General features: G+C 37.1%; 1 protein-coding gene and 2 pseudogenes across 3 annotated transcripts in view; 1 reads left to right on the top strand and 2 right to left on the bottom strand.

Moving 5' to 3' along the window:
- Positions 1-385, top strand: part of LOC147919021 (uncharacterized) — a 55,296-nt gene extending 54,911 nt beyond the window's left edge. The window contains exon 5 of the mRNA XM_087503817.1: positions 308-385. Within this exon, the coding sequence (XP_087359943.1) occupies positions 308-385 (78 nt within the window). The remainder of the gene's footprint in view (positions 1-307) is intronic.
- A 1,949-nt stretch (positions 386-2,334) lies between these two features.
- Positions 2,335-3,967, bottom strand: LOC104770767 (BAHD acyltransferase BIA1 pseudogene; annotated as a pseudogene). Its single transcript, XR_015592478.1, has one exon. The product of XR_015592478.1 is annotated as a BAHD acyltransferase BIA1 pseudogene (transcript).
- A 17,938-nt stretch (positions 3,968-21,905) lies between these two features.
- Positions 21,906-24,558, bottom strand: LOC104770768 (alpha-humulene/(-)-(E)-beta-caryophyllene synthase-like; annotated as a pseudogene). Its single transcript, XR_015592107.1, has 6 exons — positions 24,423-24,558; positions 23,551-23,830; positions 23,091-23,463; positions 22,795-23,012; positions 22,468-22,699; positions 21,906-22,384 (listed from the first exon to the last, which is right to left on the bottom strand). The product of XR_015592107.1 is annotated as an alpha-humulene/(-)-(E)-beta-caryophyllene synthase-like (transcript).
- Between the last annotated feature and the right edge of the window lie 2,616 nt (positions 24,559-27,174).

The following is a 27,174-nucleotide window of genomic DNA, read 5'->3' as shown; positions in this document are numbered from 1 at the left end:
CAACTTTCTCTATGACTCTATCTCCATTAATAGTGTCTCTCGTGGTTTTTTTCAAGAGCAACAAAGGCTTAAAGCAAGGTGACCCCCTGTCTTCCTACCTCTTTGTGCTCACCATGGAAGTCTTTTCCAAGCTCCTCCTATTAAGGTACTCTTATGGATACATTTTCTATCATTCAGACTTAAAAATTACTCATTTGATGTTTGCGGATGATGTGATGGTATTTTTTGATGGGGGTAACACTTCTCTGCATGGAATCATTGTAACTTTGGATGATTTCGCTGGTTGGTTGGGCCTGAATATGAATAGAGAAAAAACGGACTACTCCTTGCAGAAGTCGATAAGACTGAAACAACAGCAGTTGCACAGTATGGATTTCCTTATTAGGCTTCTCTTCCAATCATATATTTGGGGCTTCCATTGATGAGCAGAAAATTAAAAGTCTCAGAGTATGCTCCGCTTGTGGAGAAAGTAAAGGGCAGGTTTGCTAGTTGGTCCTTAAATTCGTTATATTTTACAGGAAGGCTACAGTTGATTTGTCTCTATCATCACTGGGACTGTAGTTTTCTGGATCTCTACTTTCAAATTGCCAAGAAGTTGCATCAGAGAAATTGAATCCGTTTGTTCAAGGTTTCTTTAGTCAGGAGGAATAGAATCTCATCATAAAGCCAAGGTCGCTTGGTGGACAGTGTTTTTACCAAAAGAGAGAGAAGACTAGGCTTAAAAAGATTCTCGGAGTGGAATTTAGCTCTTAGCCTTAAGTTTGTTTGGCTACTTTTTACAAATAGTGGGTCCCTTTGGGTTGCTTGGCATAGACATCATAACTTAAATGGGAAAAAGAATGGCATTCTCTCTGATTTTTGGGCAATTCAAGAGAAACAGAGTGATTCTTGGAATTAGAGATGTCTTTTGCGGTTGAGACCACTTGCAGAACGGTTCTTAAAGTGTAATGTTGGCAATGGTTTAACAGCAAGTTTCTGGTGGGATTTGTGGTCTCCTTTTGGTCCTCTCATTAAGTTTTTTGAGGAAGAAGGTCTCAACATGATCGCAACAAGCTAAAGAGGGCTCCCTGTGGAGATTGCCTTCACCATACTCCCAACAAGCTCTCGAACTTCAGTTTTTCCTTACTACCATATCCCTTCCTCTGCAGCTGCATAGGGATGATTCTTATGGTTGGGTAATCAATAATGTGGCTTGCAAAGGCTTTTCCTTCTCCTTAACATGGGAAGCTCTTAGGCATTAAGAAAGGGGGAAAGAATTGGGCTTCCTCTGTTTGGTTTAAAGGGGCAACTCCAAAGAATTCTTTTCAGATGTGGGTCGCACACCTTGACCGATTACCTACTACATCACGACTGCTTTCTTGAGGACTGCCAGTCTCCCCTCTTTGCTGCTTGTGTTCTTCTGCTGTGGAGACCAGAGATCACTTGTTCCTCTTTTTTCGGTTCAGCGCTGTCATCTTGTCCTTGGTTCTTGCCAGATTAAGATCATCTCCATCTCTTTTCCAGGATTGGGAAGATCTTATGTTTTAGACTCAGGTCTCTACAACCTCTATCCTTCCATCCTCAGGAAACTGGTTGCTCAAGCTATAGTCTACGCTATCTGGAAGCAGAGAAACAATGTCTTCTACAATGGTCAAATAGTTCCGCCGCTGGCCATCTTCAAGACTGTTCACAGTTCACCGGGAAATCATCAACACAATGAGTGCAGGAAACCTATGTGCCTCTAGATATGATGAGGGTTCTAACCTATAACAAGCTTTTGCTTCCTTGTTTGATCTCTTTTTTGCCAAAGAACCAACTGGTTTGGTAATCTCAAATTCAAATCCAAACTCTCTTTCCTTTATATGATATTTACTCACTTAGCAAAAAAAAAAACTCTTTTGATGTCTCGAGGTACAAAAACTCAGGTCTTTGACATTTTTAGATGGCTTGCTGCTAAATTATTCTTGTAACATAATGCAAAAAGGGAATGTTAATATGTATGGCAATATGGCATCTTCATCTTATTCAGCCTATTATCGCTTTTGTTTTTCTTGTTGTTAGCTTTTGCTTGTTAATACTTTATTTTCTTCTTTCAAATTCAGAGTTCAGCCCATTATAACATAATGCAAAAAGGGAATGTTATTTTCTTATTAAAAAATTACATAGATGAAATCTACATTTTTTGTTTCTAAAAATCCAGTTGACCAATATACATCAATATTCACTAGACCTTATCTCGAGTATATATTATACTTATCTTATTAAAAAAATAAACTTAAATGCAGCATGTGGTTGTCAAAAAAAAAAAAAAAATGCAGCATGTAAAATCAAATATATATCAAATAACATGAAAAATAAATAAAATCATTTAATTATAGAACATCGTATACATAGTAGTATAATATTACATGGCCATACTTTTCTAGATCACAGGTCTATAATAAGTTTGAGCCAGTCTGTTTTAGTTTGGTTTGATAAAAATAGTTATTACTAGATGAGGACACTAGGACTTGGTGTAACGAAGAAGAGCAGCTCATCATCATTCTCAAACATAGCCATGTCAGTTTCAGATAGTGTGACCCATGCCTCAACCCCTCCAACGTCCTTTGCGTCCATTAACACGACCTGCGTTTTATCAATCGAATCGGGAGCAACCCAAACCGGATTACCCCATCCAAAATCCGCCTCATAAAATGACATTCTGCACCAGCTAGACACAGCATATGTCTCCGTCTCAGGACTTACCTCACACAACGAAGTCAGCATCGCACTTGCGATTCTCTCTTTGGCTTCAACTCGACTCTTTGCGTCTTCAGGATCGTTTCTGATAAGCTCATTGAGCTCCTCTTTAGTTCTATGCAGCTTAGATACCGTTTCTTGGATTTCCATCTTACTCTCTGAGCTCTCCATAAATAATGGTAAAAAGAAGAAGTTTCCAATTGCCTTGTGTGGCAAGAGAGAGGTAGAAACTCTAGGTCGCAAGTCCATTGTCTGTGTTATAGCGAATTCTGTAATCTCTCCCACCTTTGACTGGTGCGCCTTTGTCATGCATCTAAACAGCAGCGCCGTGATGGACTCAACACGGGTAGCTTGTGGCACACGTTTCCCATCCGAAGCTTTGTTTTTGAGCTTTTCAATCATCAAAGCACCAAAGTAAAAACTCTTTGTCTTGGATTTTGTTTCGTGTACGTGTAACGGAGGAAACTCGATAGTAATATCAGCAGGAGGGTAGAAATCAGCGGCCGCAAACTCAGGGTTCACTGTGTCAGCATACCCTTTTGCAGCCTTTGTCCAGCTGCAAACAAACGTTGACAACGAGGCTGCATCACATATCTTGTGAGAGACGCTAACTGCAACCGCGAATCCTTGGTCTCTGAAGAAAATGACCTTGACATGCAACAAAGGCCAGGTATCTGGATCTGCATGGTCCGGAGAGGCAATGAGCTTGTGAACCAAGTCAGCATCTGATGGGTTTCTCAGAAAATCGTAAAGAAGTATATCAGCCCGTGCCTCTGTAAACAAAGCTCCCTCGTCGTTGCAATGGACAGTGACACCGTCTTTGATTCTTCCAGCGAACGGATAAAAAAGAGACAGAGTCTGAGAGAGTGAGCCCTTGAGCCTCTGGACAACAATTTCTTCTTGGTTTGCTTGATCATCGTAGAAGAAAATGGCGGAAACGTAAGTTGAAGGAAGGAACTGGTCGAAGAGAGAAAGAGAAAGGGTTTGGAGATGATTGGGTGAAGCGGGTCTGATTATTTCTTTGCTTAAGAGTTCCAGCTCCATTGTTACTTTCTTACTTTTGAACAAAATACTAAAAGGCGTTTGAGGGCTGCTCATATTTGCACTCTGCAGTGTATATGTACATATAGACAGAATAGAGAGAGATACATGAATTCGCCACAACATATAGATCGACAATATCAATTCTTTGTGTACTGTTTTGGTTAGTGGTTGGAAATGGATATATTGGTTAGTCAATGTTTTGTTCAATGGCATTGACTCTTAAGAGCACAAAACAGAAAAAAAAGATTGGGTGTCTTAAAGGATGAGTTACGTTGGTAGCTCAAAGGACGAGTTCGGCACCGATATTTTTCAAAAGAAATCTATTGAACGTCCGCCAAGGTATATCATTCATTGAATGTTGAATTTAAAACGTTATATGCCAAAAATTTTTGTCCGAATAATGCATGCACCTGGCTGTATTACATTTACATATAAATAATGTTTAAATGACTATTATATTATGGTTTCGTGGGAATTCGATTTGTACCAGATGTTGACGAATTCAAGCGGTTAAATTTGTAATGGATTTACCAAAACCATCGGTTTTATAATATGGCAATATTTTTTTCTGTCGAATGCTATATATACAGATTTGTTGCATTAGGCCATTAAGGCTATGCAAGTAGATAGATTAACCCCTAAAGCAAGGCGAATTTAGCTACACATTACGAAAATATCATTAGTAAAACATAGCGGAGTGTATTAGGAGATCTCGAAGACTACTAGATCCAGATATGGAAAACTAATATATTTGTATATCTATATATACAATTTGTTAAGTACATTTTGGTTTATACCAATTTTATTTGTATTTATTAAAAGTTTATTTACAAAGTTAATCCCTAAAAGATTTCTAAAAATAACATTACGTCAGATTTTGTTTCCTAAATATTTTACATTCTATTCCAATTAAAAAATTACAGCAATCAATATGGAAACAAAAACTATGATATATTTAAACCGCACATTCTATTGTGCATTGAAGATATTTTATCTCCGGATTTTTTTGCAAACAAAGAAAAACAACAATTTGATTCCCATTTTGTTTTTCAAAACCTGTGAGTTTTGATTCTTAACATAGGAAAACTTTGATTCGCAATTATTTAAATATTATAATTATTATATATAAACTTAATAAAATTTTAGAATATTACGAATATGTAAAATTAAAAAAAAAATTAAAATACTATATAATATGATTATATAGTAGATGTGTTTATAAAGAGGACATGTTGGAATAAATAAAATATCATTAAATTTGTGTTAGCACGGGTTAAATACTCATTTTAATATATGTCAACACTACAAATATTAGAAAATTTAACATATAAAATCAAGCTGATTTAACTAAGATTGTGTAAAATAATTAAATCATAGGAAAAATATGACTTAATCACAGCGTATAAATTACTTATTATGTATTTAGATCCCTTATTTTTTTTGTTATAGTAATTAAAAATTAAAATAGATTCTCAAAATGCTAAACAAAAACAGACTAAATATAACAAACTAATGGTCATGAAGTGTATTGCGGGTTAAAAATTTAAATATGAACATTTAGCGGTACAAATAGCCAGAAAATTTAGTGATTTCTCTATTTACAAAACATTCAATGTTTAACAAACAAAATACAACATAAGATATAAATATAAATAAAATTATATGCATACGGTATACCACGAGTTAAAATCTAGTATATTCTATTATAAAAGATATATATTCTTATTATACCACGAGGTTAAACATCTAGTGGAAGTGACCTTAGTGCAGTGGCAGGATGGTAAGTCCAATTGTAGAAGTCACCATCACACCCGGGATCGAGTCCCGGTTCTTACGAATGTAGGAATTTGGTTAATGGACCGGTCATGGTTAATGGGCCGCGTCAGTTGTGGCCCAATAGTTGATAAAAAAAAAAAAAAGATATATTTACTATCATCTCAAATATAAGTATTTGCTAGACAAGTAGTGTTTTACCTACTAAGTATTGCTAGACAAACTAAAGAATATAATAATTGAGGAGAAACTATTTCACTACTAAGATTTCCTCCAAATTTTGAAGAGCTTACAGGGAAGGCTAAGTTTTGAGGTATTCAAATACAAGAAACACCATTATTCTTGATTGACAGCGTCTATTGTGAAGAGTTGGAATAATTTGCAATATAACTACCCAACTCTTCACACTAAGTTGCTTAAAGTTGGTTCCTTGGTCTTAACTGATTTCTTGAGCTGGAAGCCACAACCTGACCTTCTTTCTTTCTCAAGTTTCCTCTTTTAGTTTATCATAGAAAATCAACCGTGGCATGGTAAATGTACTTCATGCTGTCTGGGAAGCCACCTGGTTAAAGCCCATCTATCTTATAAGTCAAAACCATAGAAAAATTCAAACTTTATAATACACATTATTTTATATATCAACAAATGTGGTACTTTTCCATTGCATCTGTGAAAAAGCCCTTTTATAAAAGCTCAAGTTCCTCCATGTGCACCATACTTCATAGATGAATAAGATTAGTGCATTAGCTGATATAACTTGTGCTTACTGGGGCTCAAAATATGCTCCAAGTGACCACAAGTACGCCCTCTGTTATCCTATATGCCTTGTGTGATTACATTGCGATAACGGGTTCCAGATTTTTGGCATGGGATGATTTTCCAGCATATAAACTGATCAGTGGTCTTTATCTTTTTGGCTTATAAACCTTGTACAATGACCCTCGTAGGAAAATTGTGGTGTTTTAACTAAGGGACAAAAAATGTCTTGTTAATTCGCAAGTATACATGTGACTCTGTTATAAAATTTGTCCCACAATCACTCCGTCCAAAAAAATATGAATTTGGGAATAAGACTCAGCCTTAGGTCTAATATCCTGGTTTAAATTCAATGAGAAAATATTTTTTGTTACTATCAAAATGAAAATGATGCAAAAAAAAAAAAAAAAAATTCAAAAAAATTCAAAAAAAAATATCTTTGTTTAAGAGGTGCTAGTGATTTAGATTTTTCTTTTTCATATTTTCGTCATCTTATATTAATCTTGCTAAAAAACTCCTTTTGTCGTCGAAACAACACCACCAACTATTTGCCATGAAAACCTCGTGTCATAAAGGAAACTCTAGCAAAGAAGTGTACTATGTAACCTAAAAATATCAAGAAAAATTAGAAATTTCAGAACCTCCCATTTATTCTTCAAAATCAAAAACAAGATTACGCTGTCCTACCGATTCATAAAATACTATTATTATTATTTTTATTATTATTATTCTTCTTTTTTCTTTACTAACTGCATTTTTTTATCGTCCCATAAAAAACCTCACATATATCAACTGGAAGTCATTTCAAATTTGTCTATCTAACATATATGTTATCATTTGACGATATGTAAATTCTTAGTGGGGTGAATAAGAGTATATGTAGTAGATGCCACAAGAATTAAAACTAATTAAGAAACTACCACAAATGTACAGTGTACTTCTCTCTCTTCATTTACAATTACTTTTATACCCATTTACATATATTATAAGTTTATTCGTTTAAATATCATGTTATTTTTCTTAAGAACGAATTTATATATCGGTTTAGGTTCACAAATGAAATGGTTAGGGTTTAAATTTTACAATTTAGAACGAAAATATATGTTGGTTTGGGTTCACAAATGAGATGATTAGAGTTTAGATTTTACAATTAGAACGAAATTATATGTCGTTTTGGGTTCACAAATGAGATGGTTAGGGTTTACATTTTACAATTAAAACGAAATATATATCGGTTTGGGTTCACAAATGAGATGGTTAGGGTATAGATTTTACAATTAAAACAAAAATTATATATCAGTTTGGGTTCACAAATAAGATAATTAAGGTGTAGATTTTACAATTAGAACGAAATTATATGTCGGTTTGGGTTCACAAATAAGATGTTTAGGGTTTAGATTTTACAATCAGAACGAAATTATATGTCGGTTTGGGTTCACAAATAAGATGTTTAGGGTTTAGATTTTACAACTAGAACAAAATTATATGTCGGTTTAGGTTCACAAATGAAATGGTTAGGGTTTATATTTTAAAATTAAAACGAAATGACATGCTATTTAAAAAATCTCACCAAATCTTTTACTTTTCAATCTTACACTAAAATTAAAAAGGGTGATTTTGTCTTTTTACACCCAAAAAAACGTAGGCCCTATGGTATTTTTCTAATATAAAAAAATAGTTGTGTATTCTCTTAAATACTTTTCAAAACTGTGGTATTTAGTTAATTAACCCATTTTTTTTAATTCTTAAAACCATTATTTACAAAAAGTCTAGTTTCATCAGACAACTACGTACCCATTATTCTCTTTCAAGTTCAGTCAGAATTCTCATATCATGCAAAAGAAGCTCAAAAAATTAACTACACTACAATATCCAAACTCGATCGCTAATTAAAGAATTGATAGTCTTATTCTTATACCTTTAAAATTGAGACTAGAAAATTGACTTCATAAAGAATACATTCACTTTTCTCGTTAGTTGTTAAAGTCGGTTTCAAATCCACAGATGATTTATTCCTTGACTAACAATACAAAATCAATAATAATGGTAAATGTAGAAAATCAATCCTAAACGAGTAAGCAACTAGTAGATGACTAACAAATAGTTTAAGTGAAACGAAATTCACGAATTATTATTATATATATATATATATATATATATATTGTAAATGTTTGCTTCATATGGGTTTATTTGGTCTGAACCAAGAACTAGGCCTCTATTGGTGTGAAGCCCATACAGGATCCGTGTTGTATGGTCTGCAGGACTAAACCGACATAAGCTCTAGGGTTTCACTATAAAAAGGAAACTAGGGTTGAAGAAACATGTATGCTGAAGAAAGCCTCAGAGCACGCACTAAAGAAGCTGGAAGTACATTGGTGGCGGCTGTAGGGCACAGCGCAGGGCGCTGTGCATGGCAGACGCAGAGACGCAGGGCGCAGTGCAGAGAGCATGCTCAGGGTGTCGTACATGGAGCTTGAAGTGTGCGCAGAACCATGATAAAGGAGCAGAAGCTCGGCTGGGGTCAAAGGGCTGAGAGCCGGACATAACCTTGTCTATGTTTAAGGTGTCTTTAGGACACTTTGATGAGAGACGAAGGTGGAGCTGCTTCTTTGGGGTTATGGAGGTGTTTATGGGTTATACATGGAGAGGAGAGCTGAACCAGAAACAGAGAAAGAGGAAGAAGAAAAGCTAGATCTATTATGTGTTTTCTTCTTCAGGTTCTCTGTAGTTGTTAGTTCTCTAAGCTTGTATATGTAATACTATGTAAAACCTTGGTTGATTGATAGTGGATGTTTGTGGGAGAAGGTTCCCACACGAGATGTACCCTCTGCATGAGGGGAACTCGTTAAATCTTTGTGTTATGTTTATGTTATGCAAACTGATCTGTGAAGTAGAAGAGGAGTAGGGGCAGAGTCGCGGTCTGCGGTTCACTACAGAGGTGAATCGGGGTCTGCGATTCTCAACAAGTGGTATCAGAGCACAGGCTCAGGAATTCACAGACTTAGGCATGACGCTAAAAGCATACAAGGAGGATCCGGAGACTGTTGTAGAAGACTCGAAGGTTGAATCAATTATGGGGTTGTTTTAAGGTGGAGTTATCTGCAGTATTTGATTCAGGTTCATGGATGGATGTGTGAAGGTGATTTGCACATGGCTGTGAAGAAGGAATTGAAGCATCATCCATAAGGCTCAAAACTTATCAAAACAGGAGTTCAGTTTTCCGCTGCGGTCACAAGGTACATGTGATGTTCTGTTTTGAAGCTTCTGAATACTCAAAGCTATTTCAGTTTATGGAATCTAGAAACTAGGAGAACGCAAGGATGTAGATGTCTTCAACTATTAAAAAGTCAGTTTTCGGTTGTTGAAAGTCTGTGTAGTGGTGTTCAGAAATTGGTTGAAGGTACAACTATTGGAGTCACAGATTTACTAAGGGACGCCTTCAAAGGTAAATCTGTGTAAGAGGGTTGTTAGGTCAGCTAGTTGTGTCGAAGATTCAATGAGTATGAAGATGGACCAGACAATTTGTGTTGAAGTGGTCAGATTTGAGAGGTGTTGGGTGAATGGTGAAGTCTCAGGTTGTTAGAGATTTGAAAGGACTACAATCAAGGTAGGTCTACAGAGAATGGGAATGCAGAAGAGTACCAAGAGTCGAAGTTGCAGCCAATGCGATTTAATTTGTCAAGGTGGAGTTGGTTCTTCAAGGTGACTTAAAATCTCGGGAAGACTTTTGTAGACGTTGCAGGACTGTGCAAGAGTTTGCAAGTAAGTGCAAGAATCTACAAGGCTGGCGGAAGGTGACTGGGGTTAGGTTTTGCATTGAGAAGAGAATCAGAAACAGAAAAGTTTTGGTTCGCCTGTTTGCATCTACAGAGATGATCTGGTGGATGAATCTTCTGAAGGTATCACTTGTAGGAAGTTTAAGTGTTTGTTGACACTTAATAAGGAAGTATGTGAATATAAGGGGAGGATTCAAGTAGATCTCTGGTGGTTAAAGATGCAGGTTATGATAGACAAGACTAGTAGAAGACTAGTGGGTCTAGCAACATCATTAAGTTTTCTCAGGAGAGTCACTTACACGAAGGTTAAGTGAGGATTCATCAATGGTAAAGACATGTCAAGTTGTATTGATGAATGGTGAGAAAAGATATAATGCTGGTACCAAGGTTCTTCTTGGTAAGGTCTGCAAACGTGAAGAACTATTGCAGGGTTATGTTAACAGTAGGTGTGGCTTCAGGGATTATAGAGTGAAGCACTAAAGGCTGTTACAAGGAGACTAGCAGAGGTTTTTAAGCTGTTGGTCGGACATCCGTTTTAACATGAGGTTGAACAAGAGTTTGTATTGTCAGGTCATACAAGCTGGGTTCATAAGTCAGTTGGTTAAACAGATGGAATGTAAACTCAATCTGAGGAGTAGTGCATTGGGTTGAGATTGTTTTACAGGATGAATCAGGGATTGTTTCAAGTTTGAAGCATGTGTGATTCATGTGTTCTGCATGGGATTCAAGAGAGTTTGGTTCAAGCTCAGTGCACATGAGGAGAATCAAAGGTCCACCAAGTGAATCATGTTGTAGATGGATACAAATGATATACAATCATGATAACAAGTCTATGGCGTTTATCAGAAACCATGGAAGAGGTTGTGTGATTGTTGTAATTGTATGCTGAGAGGTTGATATCTCAGAGCTTTACTTATTCTAGAGGTTTTCAAGACCAAAGCTCCACAAAAAAAAAAAAAAAAAATTCAGGTGTTACCTGAGGGTGAATCAGAAGTTATGTTTCTAGGTGGATCTGTTGTGAGGAACAAGGGAATCAAGTAAAGATCTTCATAAGTGTTTCTAAGATCAAGAGAAACAAGATTGAAGAAGTTGATTCGTGTAGGGAGTTACACAAACTTGTTCGGACAGCTGAAGAGCATCGTAAGCGATTCAGAGAAGCTGTCAAGAACAAGGGAGAAGCTGTATGGCTTCGCAGACTGAAATTTCAGAAACTTCGAATATAGTGACAATCATGAGACAGTCTAAGGATTCGATAGGTGCTGGGAATTTCAGAGCAATGTCAGAGGATGACATTGGAGAACACAAAAGAACATTAAACGGTTGGTTGTGTTCTGTATTGATTATCAAGAAACAAGGTTGTAAGGGTTTCTTCAGTTGTCGGGTTCAGTGGTCGGAGTTTGTCTGTAAGTGGGATTACAGTCATCAGAAGAAGGAAGCTTGAGGGAGAGTCGCGAATCTCTTTAAGTTTCTGAAGATGAAGTTAAAAATTCCTAAGGTGGACAAAAGATAAGGATCATTGGGAGTTGCAGGTTCTACAGGAGAAGACAAGCTTTGTTTTTCTTTTCAGGAAAGAATCAACACAAAGGGGATTTTGTGAGTTGGACCAAATGAAGCAAAATATGGAGTTTGTTGTAAATGTTTGCTTCATATGGGCTTATTTGGTCTAAACCAAGAACTGGGCCTCTATTGGTGTGAAGCCCATACAGGATCCGTGTTGTGTGGCCTGCAGGACTAAACCGACATAAGCTCTAGGGTTTCACTATAAAAAGGAAACTAGGGTTGAAGAAACATGTATGCTGAAGAAAGCCGCAGAGCACGCACTAAAGAAGCTGGAGGTACATTGGTGACGGCTGTAGGGCACAGCGTGCATGGCAGACACAGAGACGCAGGGCGCAGTGCAGAGAGCATGCACAGGGTGTCGTACATGGAGCTTGAAGCTGTGCGTAGAACCATGATAAAGGAGCAGAAGCTCGGCTGGGGTCGAAGGGCTGAGAGCCAGACATAACCTTGTCTATGTTTAAGGTGTCTTCAGGACACTTTGATGAGAGACGAAGGTGGAGCTGCTTCTTTGGGGTTATGGAGGTGTTTATGGATTATACATGGAGAGGAGAGCTGAACCAGAGACAGAGAAAGAGGAAGAAGAAAAGCTAGATCTATTATGTGTTTTCTTCTTCAAGTTCTCTGTAGTTGTTAGTTCTCTAAGCTTGTATATGTAATACTATGTAAAACCTTGGTTGATTGATAGTGGATGTTTGTGGGAGAAGGTTCCCACACGAGATGTACCCTCTGCATGAGGGGAACTTGTTAAATCTCTGTGTTATGTTTATGTTATGCAAACTGATCTGTGAAGTAGAAGAGGAGTAGGGGCAGAGTCGCAGTCTGCGGTTCACTACAGAGGTGAATCGGGGTCTGCGATTCTCAACAAGATGACATGATTAAGGGTGCCTCAAGAATACTTCAGGAATAAGGGGGTACCATAGCCTAGGTACCTGGGTTTCGCTGAAGGTGAGACCAAAGTATCATGGTACATAGTTTGAGGGGAGGTTTGTTGGGATACAAACAATGTCTCACATCTGAAGATTAGAAAATAAGTTTCTAGTATATAAGCCAAGACCAACTCCAATTAGTATGAGGCCTTTTGGAAAGGAGCCCAATAAGAAATCCGTGCGGGCTTTGCCACCTGGGCCCAAAGCGGACAATATCATACTAAAAGGGGAGTTGGCTTGGGCTTAGAAAGTCCAACAATTGGTATCAGAGCCTAGGTCAAAAAGTGGACCTAGGGAAGTGGGTGTGGGCTCTATGTGGGAGGATCTCTTAAAAAGATGACATGATTAAGGGTGCATCAAGAATACTTCAGGAATAAGGGGGGTACCAGAGCCTAGGTACCTGGATTTCGCTGAAGGGGAGGCCAAAGTATCATGGTACATAGTTTGAGGGGAGGTTTGTTGGGATACAAACAATGTCCCACATCTGAAGATTAGAAAATAAGTTTCTAGTATATAAGCCAAGACCAACTCCAATTAGTATGAGGCCTTTTGGGAAGGAGCCCAATAAGAAATCCGTGCGGGCTTTGCCACCTAGACCCAAAGCGGATAATATCATACCAATAGGGGAGTTGGCTTGGGCTTGGAAAGCCCAACAATATATATAATTGATTAATTAATTAAGGATAAAAAATGCTTCAGGCAACCAACATACATGAGCATGATACATTTCAAAGACGGTATTCAAACTTTAATCAAATCATATACGGCAATCGGTGTGTTCAGACGCTTTATGGAAAATACTAGATTTTAACCCGCAGTGTACAGCAGGACTATATTTTTTAAAATAAAGTATAAATATAAATTTTTAGTAAACTAAATATATATATATATGACTAATGTTTTGTAAATTTTAAATGTATATCCCTTATATCTATATATTATTTAGGTTTACCGGTTTAAAAATATAGGTTTACAAATTTAAATTGTTAAATTCAGAATATAATCCATAATACATCATAGTACTGCTTGTTTATTTTACATAACCATAATTTAATAAACTCAATTAGATATGCCTAATATTCTAAGTCGATGGTTTAAACAAAACAATGAACTGATGATTTACTAACAACTAATTATATAATTTTTAATTTTATTAATACACAAACTCATCCCGCTACATACCCAAACACAATTTTTCTTCCTTGCTTAAATAAGACATGCAAAAAAATATAGTTACATTAATTTTATGTATTTTATGATGATTTAAAGCAAGTAAACTAAATAAATCAAACAAAGATGATAGGATAATCATAATTTTAATTAAAAAAATATATTTTATATTTCAAACAAAATCTTTTAATTGTGTTTGGTTATAAGGATAGTAAAGAATTAATTGAAGATATTGTAATTAATTTAATTAGATATTGTAATTAGTCATTGATTGATTATTGAGATATTTTAGGAAATTTTGTTTAGCCCAAAATATTGGTTTTAAATTTTAATTTAAAGTTTAATGATAATGGCATTCTTTGTAAGTAAGTAGCAACTCTAGGATTTATTTGCTAAATGTCTCTAAAAATGTATATATAGATAATACGTTGCGTAAGGATTCAGAAATACTACTTTCTATTCAGAATATCACTTTTAATTGTTGAAATTAATTTGAATAATTTCAAGTTTATGACATTTAATGAGATAATTAATACGCACGCTTTTGGTTTCTTACAACATAATTTATTAATACATATTTTGATATAATATCAAAGCCCTCAATCTAATTCTAAATACCAAAACAATTAAAGAATAAAAATAAGAGTAAACAATTTGACTAACCCATATCTTTTTTTAAAAGAGCTTCTAACCATTTTTCATATATTAACAAAATTGCCGTCTAACTATTTTTGCGTCTTCGGGATCGTTTCTGATAAGCTGATCATTGGGTTCCTCTTTAGTTCTTTGCGGCTTAGACACTCTCTCTTGGATTTTCTATCTTACTCCCAGAGCTCTCCTTAAATAATGGTAAAAAGAAGAAGTTTCCAATTGCCTTGCAAGGCAAGAGAGAGGAGGAAACTCTAGGTCGGAAGTTCATGGTCTGTGTTATATCAAACTCTGTTACGTCACCCAACTTTGACTGACGCACCTTTTTCATGCATCGTGACAGCACCGCCGTGATGGACTCAACACGGGTAGCTTGTGGCAGACGTTTTCCACACGAACCTCTATTTTTGAGCTTTTCAGCCATCGAAGCACCAAAGACGAACCTCTCTGTCTTAGATTTGGTTCCGTTTACGAGTAACGGGGGAAACTCAATAGAAATATCAGCAGTTTAAAAGGTTATTACAACATGTTTGGTCCGCACTATGCCAATATATATGCACGTACGTACCTTACATTTCTTAAAATGTTAAGATATTCATGTCTACAATTTGAGAATTTTCAAAAAGGTATCACTTATTTAGATTCTAATACTACCATCACTTTTTTCTTTTTCCAAAAATCCCATATTTGTTGTAAAACACTTAGTGGACTCCATCGACCGGCCCACTATCCAGTCCGTCCATACTCGGCCTATCGGCCATACTTGGTCCGCGCGCATTAGGCCCATCAGCCGAAGCCCGTCGGCGATCCTTAGTTCTATGTCGGTTTAGCTTAGGTCCTTGTAATCCCTATATATACTTGTTGTAACCTCAATTCCTATCGATAATAACCTAAGAGATTTACTTCCTAAACTCTCCAATTTACAACACGTTATCAGCACGATAGCCTCTATCCCTAAACCCTAAAGCAGCCGCCTATTCTCCCTTACCCTAAAACCCTAAACCGACTTCCTGTTCTTACTTCCATCCGAGATCAAATCCCTCCTGTTCGAAGATCCTCTTGTTCACAAGCAACCCTTAGCTTGTGATCAAAGTTCTCTCGACAGCTTGGTCGAGGTTTGCTGTTCGCGGTTCGTCGATCGGGGGTGAGTGCGAGAAGCTGTTCGCGGGAAGCAAGGAGCTGTTCGTGGGAAAGCTGTTCGTGGTTCGTGGTCAAGAGATATCTGAGGTCTTTAGCTCCCAGATCAATTCCAGTCAGAATCCTTGTGGTGTTAAGGTAAACAAAATTCAAACTTCTTAAAACCACATAATTGAATCTGGAACTAAAAACTATTGAACCCTAAAATATCCAAGTAAACCAACAAACAAATTTAAAGATCTATAATCCTATAAACTTTAAAATCTATTCACATAGGATTGTTAGATTGTTTGTTAAATTGCACCAAATTATATCAAGCTTTAAAATTGTTGATTGACTGCTTGATTGTTGCATAAGAACCTAGAACTGTTTTAGATTCATAAGGATCAGATTATTACAGATTGTTCTAGGAAATTAAATCTTGGATCATTCATGCATAACAATAAATCGGACCATGTTTAGGTTGTTATAAAATCGATTGCATGAAGTATATTTTAGGATTGTTTAAACTGTTCTTGAGAAATTCAAGAAGAAAATTCCCTAGATCCTAAATTCATAAACTCGAAAATTTTAGAGTTGTTCTAGGATAATTTCCAAATTAAAATTATAGTAATTATCCTAAATTAACCCGATTAAATAAAACTTTTGATAAGTTTCTATAAATTAAAACTTTTAATCGGAAATTAAAATATTGGTTAGGATAAGTCCTTAATCAATATAGTAATTATCCAAATTCCTTAAAATCAAAAAAATATTTAATCCTAAATCAAATAGGAAATTATAAGATAAGGAAATCCTATCTAGGAATAAGGAAATTGTTGCATGCATATAGCTATTTAGTTTTGTTGTCTTGCATGCATGAATTTAAACCGAAAAAAAACTATAAGAGGCAAGGCATGGTTCGGTCTCAAATACCGCATGACCTAAGGCATGGTTCGGTCTCAAATACCGCATGACCTGAAAAATTATTGCATGGTTCGGTCTCAAATACCGCATGCTAACTATCGGTTGTCTATATTTATGCAGATGGCTAATCTCAAGAGCCTTGACTACCCTATCTTGCAAGCCTCCGGAAAGAATTACTTGCAATGGGCTAATGACACCGAAATCTACTTGTCATCGAATGGCCTGAAAGGGTGCATCGATGAGGATGTTGAGTCTACGGACAGAAACAAGAATAAGTGTCTCCAGCACATACATCATCATATTGCTGAGAGTATCAAAAGCCAGTACCTCTTCCTAAGAGATCCTCTTGCCCTTTGGACACAGCTTAAACGCCGTTATGGGCACCAAAAGACGGTGCTCCTTCCAAAGGCAGAGTTTGATTGGAAGAGCCTAAGGATCCAGGATTACAAATCCGTAGAAGAGTATAACTCTGAGCTCTTTAGGATTGTCTCACTCCTTAGGCTGTGTGGGAAAGAGGTGACTGAGCAGGAGCTGATTGAGAAGACATTGTCTACCTTCAGCCCTATAACAGAGTACTCCAGCAACAATATCGGCATCAAAAGCTTGCTGACTATGGGGAACTCATTGAGTGTTTACTGCTAGCTGAGCAGAACGATGAGTTATTGATGATGAACAGTGCCATGCGACCTCCTGGTACAGCCCCATTACAAGAAGCAAATAAGGTCGACTTGGGAAAGAGAGCTGTAGTGGAGTCTAATGAGCCCGAGGAGCCTAGTGAGATCAACTACGTCCACAGAGATAAACACTATGGCCGTGGTGGCGGTGGTGGTAGAGGACGTAGTAGTCGTGGGGGCCAGGCTGGTCGAGGAGGCCGCGGACGTGGTGGTAAGGGCCGTGGGTCCTTTAAGCCAAATTCCAAGGCCAAATCGACTTGCCATCGATGTGGTATGTCAAACCATTGGGCCAAGCACTGCAGAACTCCCAGACACCTCATTGATGCATATCAAGAATCTCTTAAGAAAAATCCAGAAGCAAACTATGTACACATCGATGATGAAGGAGACTTCGATCATGAGAATGATGATTTGCTAGGATATGAGACTTCCGACTGCCTCAAAGATGTTGAATGAATTTCAAATTTATTTTGGTTTATTTTCTATGCTTTATGATTTAATTTCCTTTTAATGTAATGGATAATTGCTTTGATTTAAATTCAATGGATTTTATTATAAATTGTTCTATTAAAATCCAAAATTCTTGTCCTATTTATAGACATGGCCGAGGACATGAGTGAACTAGTAGTGGATAGTGGCTCCAGCCACACCATACTAAAAGATAAGAGATATTTTATAAATCTTATACTAAAAAGTGCAAATGTTAATACAATTGCGGGTATAGCAAATCTTATAGAAGGCTACGGCCAAGCACACATATTGTTACCTAACGGAACTCATATTGAGTTATGTGATGCTCTATACTCACCTAGCTCTAAGAGAAGCTTATTGAGCTTTAAAGACATAAGGTCAAATGGTTCTCATATTGAAACCAAGGGTGAAGGATCTAAAGAGTTCCTCTACATTACAGAAAATGTGAAAGGACAAAAGAAGATCCTAGAGACTATACCTGCCTTAGCCTCTGGTCTATACCATGCTAAGATTAACATGATAGAAGCCAATTTGGCTAAGCACAAAATATACAAAGAAAGTTTCACTTTATGGCATGACCGGCTTGGCCATCCGGGAACTAACATGATGCGTAAATTGATAAAGAGTTCAAAAGGGCACAACCTTAAAGAAAGAAAAGTTCTCCCTAAGAATCTCACATGTGTGGCATGTGCACAAGGGAAACTTATTGTAAGACCATCACCAGTAAAAGTCACAAGAGAGACTTTGCATTTTCTGGAAATGATACAAGGTGACATATGTGGGCCAATACACCCACCTAGTGGGACATTTCGATATTTCATGGTGATGATAGATGCATCAACCAGATGGTCCCACGTATGCTTGTTATCCACGAGAAACTTAGCATTTGCTAAGCTCTTAGCTCAAATCATTCGATTAAGAGCACATTTTCCAGACTTTCCACTTAAGACTATACGTCTAGACAATGCTGGTGAATTTACATCCCAAGCATTTAATGATTACTGTATGTCCATGGGGGTGAGTGTGGAACATCCTGTGGCACATGTACATACACAAAACGGATTAGCTGAATCCTTCATTAGACGAATACAATTGATAGCTCGACCATTATTAATGCGATCGAAGCTTCCTGTGTCGGCTTGGGGACACGCAGTCTTACATGCAGCAGAACTCATACGCATCAGGCCATCTAGTGAACACAAATATTCCCCATCCCAACTCCTATCGGGTCAAGAGCCAGACTTATCCCATCTTAACACATTTGGTTGTGCCGTTTATATACCAATTGCTCCACCACAGAGAACAAAGATGGGACCACAGAGGAGAATGGGAATATACGTGGGGTATGAGTCTCCCACCATAATAAGGTATCTCGAGCCACTGACAGGAGACCTGTTCAAGGCCAGATACGCGGACTGTCAATTTATTGAGTCCGAATTCCCTATGCTAGGTGGGGAGACCAGCAAGCTGGGCAAAGAACTGACATGGAATCAAACATCCTTAGAATGGCAAGATCCTCGAACTATAACATGTGATGCAGAAGTTCAGAAGATTATACATCTTCAACAGCTAGCTAACCAATTGCCAGATTCCTTTGCTGACCCAAAGAGAGTTACAAAATCGTACATACCAGCTTGCAATGCACCAGTACGTATTGATGTTCACAAGGAACACAATAATCAAGTTGCTACAGAGTCTATGCCACGTTTGAAACGGGGTAGACCATTAGGTTCCAAAGATAAGAATCCTCGGAAAACAAAGAGTGCAAAACAGACCGAGGCTAAGGGAATTACAGAAAAGCCAGACGTTGTCACAGAAACTCCTACGGCACCTGATGAGGCTCAGGACGCTGAACCTCAAGAGCCTGAAGGAGTTGACAACAATGAGATCTCAATAAACTATATTATGTCTGGAATACAATGGAACCGAAAGGATGTCGACATTGATGATATATTTGCATACAAGGTAGCACTTGACATAAATGAGGATCATGAGCCCACATCTATACTAGAGTGTACACAAAGCAAAGATTGGCTTAAATGGAAAGAAGCCATTGATATGGAGCTAAACTCTTTAAAGAAGAGAAGTGTGTTTGGTCCGACTTTAAGGATAACACCAGATATTAAACCAGTTGGACACAAATGGGTCTTTGTGAGAAAGAGAAATGAGAGAAACGAGATTGTCAGATACAAGGCAAGGCTCGTAGCACAAGGATTCTCTCAAAGACCTGGAATAGATTATGAGGAGACCTACTCCCCTGTGATGGATGCAACGACTTTTAGATATCTAATAAGTCTGGCCATAAGAGAAAGTTTAGATTTGCGGTTAATGGATGTTGTAACTGCATATCTATACGGTCCACTGGATAATAAAATTTACATGAGATTACCATAGGGTATAGAACTCAAAGATAAGAAGGGTTCTAGAGACCAGTACTGCATAAGGCTAGACAAATCGCTTTATGGACTGAGACAGAGTGGTCGAATGTGGTATAACCGGCTAAGTGAATATTTGGCCAAGGAAGGTTATAGGAATGACCCGATCAGTCCCTGTATATTCATAAAGAAATTCGCGAATAAGGGATTTGTGATAATAGCAGTATATGTGGATGATTTAAACATCCTTGGAACCTCTGGGGAAATCGCCCCAAACAGTAGAATATCTCAAAAGAGAGTTTGAGATGAAAGACCTAGGCAAAACAAAATTCTGTTTGGGGTTGCAGCTTGAGTACATAAACAATGGGATCCTTGTGCATCAAAAGGCATACACAGAAAAGGTACTCAAGAGATTTAATATGGAGCAATCTCACTCATTGACTAGCCCAATGGTTGTGAGAAGTGTGGAAGTGGATAAAGATCCATTTGCTCCTAAGAAGGACAATGAAGAAATTCTTGGTCCTGAAATGCCTTACCTCAGTGCTATAGGAGCATTAATGTTCTTGGCTAGCCACACTAGACCTGACATATGCTTCGCAGTAAACCTTCTGGCAAGATACAGTTCTTGTCCGACCATAAGGCACTGGAATGGTATAAAACATGTTCTGCGTTACCTACAGGGAACGACAGACTTTGGTTTATTTTACACTAACCATAACAAAGAAGGTTTAGTTGGTTTTGCTGATTGCAGGTTATCTGTCCGATCTACATAATGGAAAGTCACAAACAGGTTATGTGTTTACACACGGTGGTACAGCGATCTCTTGGCGTTCTATGAAGCAGACTCTAGTAGCCACATCCTCAAATCACGCGGAGATCCTAGCCATGCATGAAGCCAGCCGTGAGTGTGTTTGGTTGCGGTCAATGACTCAGCACATTCGGACAGACAGTGGTATGGACACAGACAAATCAGCAACGGTCATCTACGAAGACAATACAGCCTGCATCGCACAACTCAAAGAAGGTTACATCAAGGGAGATCGGACAAAGCACATCCTGCCGAAGTTCTTCTACACACATGAACTACAAAAGGCCGGAGAAGTTCAAGTGGTGCAAGTTCAGTCATGTGACAACTCAGCCGATCTCTTCACCAAGGCATTACCGACAACAACATTCAAGAAGCTCACGCACCAGATTGGAATGCGGAGGCTTAAGGACTTGGAGTGATGTTTGGAACAGGGGGGAGCAATGTGTGCTGTACTCTTTTTCCTTCACTAAGGTTTTGTCCCAATGGGTTTTCCTGGTAAGGTTTTAATGAGGCAGCATCCCCTAAGCACATTGCTGCGATCCCGTCCAACATAGGCACGGTCATATCGTCCAAGGGGGAGTGTTGTAAAACACTTAGTGGACTCCATCGACCGGCCCACTATCCAGTCCGTCCATACTCGGCCTATCGGCCATACTTGGTCCGCGCGCATTAGGCCCATCAGCCGAAGCCCGTCGGCGATCCTTAGTTCTATGTCGGTTTAGCTTAGGTCCTTGTAATCCCTATATATACTTGTTGTAACCTCAATTCCTATCAATAATAACCTAAGAGATTTACTCCCTAAACTCTCCAATTTACAACAATATCCTAAATCTTGTGGGAATTTAATATACCATGTTTTGACGAATTCAAGCAGTTCAATTTGTGATAGATTTACTAAAACAAATCCATATAATAACTAAAAAGTAAAAACAAGCGGATTTAGCTAGAATTCGTCAACTGTTACCACTAAAATTGATAAATTACACATAAATAATACTCATGATATACGAAATATTTATTAGGAAAACATGGTGGAGGCATAAGTCTTGAGGTTTTCGAATGCAAGAAACACCATATACATAAGTTACTACCGTAACTTAAGAAATCGAGTCATGCACATTCTAATTCAAATATATATAAATGGATTTACCAACAAAAGTAAATATACGAATAGAAATGGATTTACTACGAGAAATACAAATAAACATACATGATACAACAATGGATTCACCAACAAAAGTACAAAAACAAAGAGAAATAATGGATTTATTACCAGAAATACATATAAACATACAACAGAAATAAAAATGACAATCCGACCATCATTGTGCAATTCATCCGAATAACATTCTCAAATAGGTATACTTTCAACGAGCAAAGAAACGATGTGTGCCTTCAAGTACTCGGGGTGGGTGTAAGAATCTTGGTACCTATAGAATACATCGATGACACGGGAAAGGTTAAAAACTCGCATCAAAAGAGGGAAAGGAAACGCATGAGGCCTCATTATCTCTTGGTTCAAGTCCTTCCATGCATTTGAAACAATGTTTTTCATTTCTTCCACTGCTATTTCCTTGGAAACACCAAATTGATTCATATAACAATCAATTCCAGTCGCTACATGCTCCCGTTTGTGTTCATACTGCAATTACAAAATACCAAACGTATTCAGTTTGAGAAATACGTACATACATAGTTAGGATTCCAAACTTAAATTGTTCTCACTTCGTAGCTGGAAACGTCATCTGTAAATCTACAGATCATCTCAGAAGCTACCCTAATTTTAGGATGTGAGCTTAACCATTCAAAAGCATCAAGTTTCGCGACATCTGTCATCCTCACGAATGTCACGGCTATCAAGGCATAGTAAGCTGAAGTCAATATTGCATTCTCTTTATACTCATCAAGCTGAAGTTTCGCGACATCTGTCATCCCATTAGGAGCAGCGGGAAGCCACCTGCGATAAAGCCATATATCTTATAAGTCAAGACCATAGAAAAAAACAAACTTTACAATACACATTAAGTTTATATATATCAACAAATGTGGTACTTTTCCATTGCATCTGTGAAAAGCTCAAGTTCCTCCACTGTTCCATATGCATCATACGTATCATCAAGTGCTGTGAATAAGATTAGTGCAGTAGCTAATGCAATCGTGCTTGAGAATACTGAGGCTCGAAGTATGCTCCAAGTGACCACAAGTACGCCTCTGTTATCCTATGCCTTGTGTATGTTATTTTAGATTCAATCTCCATTTCATGGTACCACCTTAAATATTATAAAAGAAGTTCAACAATCCATGCAAGACAATTATGTGTATATGTATTGAGTGGCCATGATAGTTACCTTGCTACAAAAGAAAGCTCTTCACGGTGTAATATTTGCAGCAAATTAAAATCTATCTTTGCAAACTCAAGTATTGTTGGGTCACACGACTCTTCTTCCTGGTAGTACGAGATATATTGTCTTGTTTCTATCCTTGAGATGCCCTTGTGGTATGGATGTTTCAGGGCATTCTTGATGCGTACTGCGAGATGGGGGCTACATCGAGACGTAATTTCTTTTAAATGAGCGCGTGAGAAAGCGAGAGCTTCATCAATAATGTCTTCTCCGTGAGTGCCCCATTGTGCAGATTCATACAAACTTAACATCCCGTTTGCATCGGCCACCAAGTGTCCTTTGAACTTCCCATTTTTGTCCGTGAACTTCTCAAACACATCTTGAGGTAAATAAATGAAAATTTTGAGTTGAATGAAAACCATGAAAAGTGTTGTTCATTCATATATTTTAAAGTATTTTTAATTACCAGCAGAAAGTTTAAAGCCGAACTGCCTGAAAACTTGGAAAAGTATTCCAACCGTGTACAAATCGCATCCGTCTTGTCTTATCGTCTGATTAAAGTCAGGACAATCAAATAACTTATCCAACTGCTCTACAATATCTTTGTCAAAGTGATAAGAGACACCAAGGCGGCATAAAGCATCTATGTATTTGATGTGCTCTATCGGATTCGCTTTCGAAGACATAAACGATTCCTTTACAACCTCCTTTAGCGTAGCATGCTTCTCTTTTAACGTGTCAGTACCCTATATCCAGAGCCGTGCCCGAGATTTAGAGGCCGTAGGCAAAAAGAAAAAAGATAGTTTCATCTTTGAAATAATTTATAAAAGTATAACACTTTTAATACTTCAATAAATCAAAGGTATAAAATAATCTTTCATAAAAAGTTACAGAAAAATAGATGGGCATAGTATTGTGTCACTATCAACAACAAAAAATAGTTTTGGTGATTATATGAATTTTAAATAAACTGTGGTATAAAAATGTGATATCTAATTAATATAAGAAAATATTAATATGCAGCAATCCTATCTTGCCGTTGTATCAGTATTTATAGATCCTATATATTGCAGTATTACTCTATATTCACTATATTCCATTATCACTAGTTTTAAATTTCCATAAACAAAAAACTATTAACAAAAATATGATTTGTTAAACTTTCTACAAAATTAGAGACCGTATGTGAGTGTTTCTTTTTCCACCATGTAGGCACGGCTCCCTATATGGCAAAGAAATAATCGGGTATACATGAGTTTTAAGAAATCACAGTAGGCTACAAATAGTTAATACTGCATGAAATAATTAATTATAACATGAAAATGATATATAACGTACGAGGTCAGACTTTGAGAAAGTGGTTAAGGGATCTTTCCAGATGTTTGCAGGATAATCAGCTAGTGGACGGTGGATGTCACTCCCCATGCTAAAAGTTTCAGGTAGGAGAATGAATGAGTTTCTTACTATGATTACTCACTTGTGGTACATATATATATAGATATACATTGCGATAACAAGTCCAAGATGTTTTGGCATAGGACAATTTTCCACCATATAAACTGATGAGTGGTCTTTACTTTTTTGGCTTATAACCTTGTAAACTCTATTCATTTTCCTAGGAAAATTGACAAATATATATACGATTAAAATAATATTTTTTTTTAATTAATTGTTGCCATTAGAAAAAGGACATTTGTCTCTAAAACGAGAGTTTTAATAAGCTTTTATTTATTTTATTACTTTTCTTCGTTTGTATTCCTATACTTTTATCTCTAAAAAATAGAGTAACTCTATAAGACCATCTCCAATAGTTTTTCTTATTTTATCTCTATACTAGAGATGAGTTTTACTCCAATGATTTTCCCTATTTATTCTTCTATAAAAGAACATTCTAAATAGATACTATTTTATTTCATAATTAACACCTTTTATTTATAAAAATTGCAAACTAACCCATTTTACTTTAAATTTTGTAACACTTTCATAAAATTATCTTTTGCAAATGGTAGGTCTCACTATTTAGAATAAATATTTACACTTCAATTTATATTATTAGTTCTTAAAAATACTTATTTTATTTATTTTGGTCATAAATAAAAAACTTAAAGATTAAGACGACTACTTTGCAAATAAAATAGTTCAACTCTATTTATAGAGGAAAAAAATAGAGTTCCTCTATATATAGAGAAAAAATTAGCAATCTCTATTATAGAGGTGAAAATAGAGATGGATTGGAGCAAAAATTACTCTATAATAGAGTATAGAGGCAAAAATAGAGGACCATTGGATATGCTCTAATAAAAAAGAATTTTACTCTAACCCACCTCTAAAATAGAGATTGTTATTTTTTTCCTCTATATATAAAGAAAATATAGCAATCTTTATTTTAGAGATGAGAATAGAGGTAGATTGGAGTAAATTTGTCTCTAAAATAGAGATTGCTATATTTTTTTATCTATATATAGAGACAAATAAGGATTGGGTTGGAGATGCTCGATGTCCCGTTGAGCTAGTCTAAGAGCATCACCAACACATCTCTATTTTTTTCTATCATAGAGATATTCTATAATAGAGGTGAGTTTTCACTCCAACTCACCTCTATTCTCACCTCTAAAATAGATATTGCTATATTCTCTACTATTTATAGAGAAAAAAAAAATAGAATTCCTCTATATATAGAGGAAAAAATAGCAATCTCTATTTTAGAGATGATAATAGATGTGGCTTGGAGTAAAACTCACTCCTATTATAGAGTTTATCTATTATATAGTAAAAAAATAGAGAAAACCATTGAAAGATGGTCTAATATCAAAGTTTAAATTCGATGAGAGAAAATAACTTTGTTATTATCAAAACGAAAATGATGCAAAAAAAAAAAAACTATTTCAATAATAATATCCTTGTTTTAAGAGGTGCCTAGTGATCTATATTTCTTTTTTCATCCTTTTGTCGTCAGAACACCACTCATTATTTGCCATGAAAACCTCGTGTAATAAGGAGACTCTAGCAAAGAAGAGTACTAACTGTGAGAACTGAAATCTAGTTTCTCCTTCCGAAGTAATTCGAATGTCGAGGAGCTTATTGCCGTTATAATTCCGAACTGAATTGAGAGAGTTTTGAGAATTTGAATTTGTATTACTGCTTTTGGAAAATATTTCTGACCCTTTACAAAAGACCCCTTCCTTACATATTTATACCGACCAATTTATTATCTAATTAATACATAATTAATAGGGTACGATTTGCGCGACCCAATTAATCCTCTTGAATGCGGAAATCTTTGACCGGCCCGAGCTGCGAGCTGACCAACACGGATCACCTCCGCGCTCACTTCCTTCCTCCAGGCCTGATGGCCGATCAGTAATACGCTCTTGGCCCAATAGACAAGCCCGGCATGGGCCTTTTTGCTTACTGCCCGAGATGGCAGATCGTGGGTACAACAGTTGCCCCCCAAGTCTCCCGAACTGAACAGTTCGGGGGACTTTTAACTTTCAAGCGATCGATTTTGGGAAACTGAATATCCCCCATATCTCCACGATTTGATCGTGGTAATGATGAGATTTGTCTTCCCGAACAAGCCTCGGGCCACTAGGTGGCGTGTTAGCTATAAGAGAGAGAGAGAACGGTGCGAGACCTTTCACTTCCCCAGGTAATCATTACTCCCTGGTTCCGTGTATAAAGGTAAAGTCGACTTCTCTCTTTCACTCTTAATCCCCAATTGTGCTTGTGTTTTCTCCGTTTTTTTTGATTTTCTCTCTTTCCTTCTGTGAACTTCTTTTACTTTCGCCGGAAAATCCTTCACTCTCCCTTTATTTCTTACTACTTTTACCGGGAAAGCATGTCTCTGCCAAAATCCTCATCGGGAAAAAACCGCAAAACCCTTAATTCCGGGCGTTTTCGGCCCCCACCAGCCGTCGATTCTCTCTGCGGAAAGCATAGCCGAGATTAGAGGATCCACCGGGATTCCGTCGGAGGTCGAGATCAGATTCCCGGAGGCTCATGAGTCTCCGGAGAACCCCCCTCCGGGGTACTATTGCGCGTTCGAGATATTCTTCTCTGCGTGCGGTCTGTCATTCCCCCTTCCCGAACT

The sequence above is a fragment of the Camelina sativa genome, chromosome 20, assembly GCF_030686135.1.
Source record: "Camelina sativa cultivar CO46 ecotype springtype chromosome 20, ASM3068613v1".
In the NCBI taxonomy this organism is placed as follows: Eukaryota; Viridiplantae; Streptophyta; class Magnoliopsida; order Brassicales; family Brassicaceae; genus Camelina; species Camelina sativa.
This window is presented reverse-complemented; position numbering and strand designations above follow the sequence as displayed.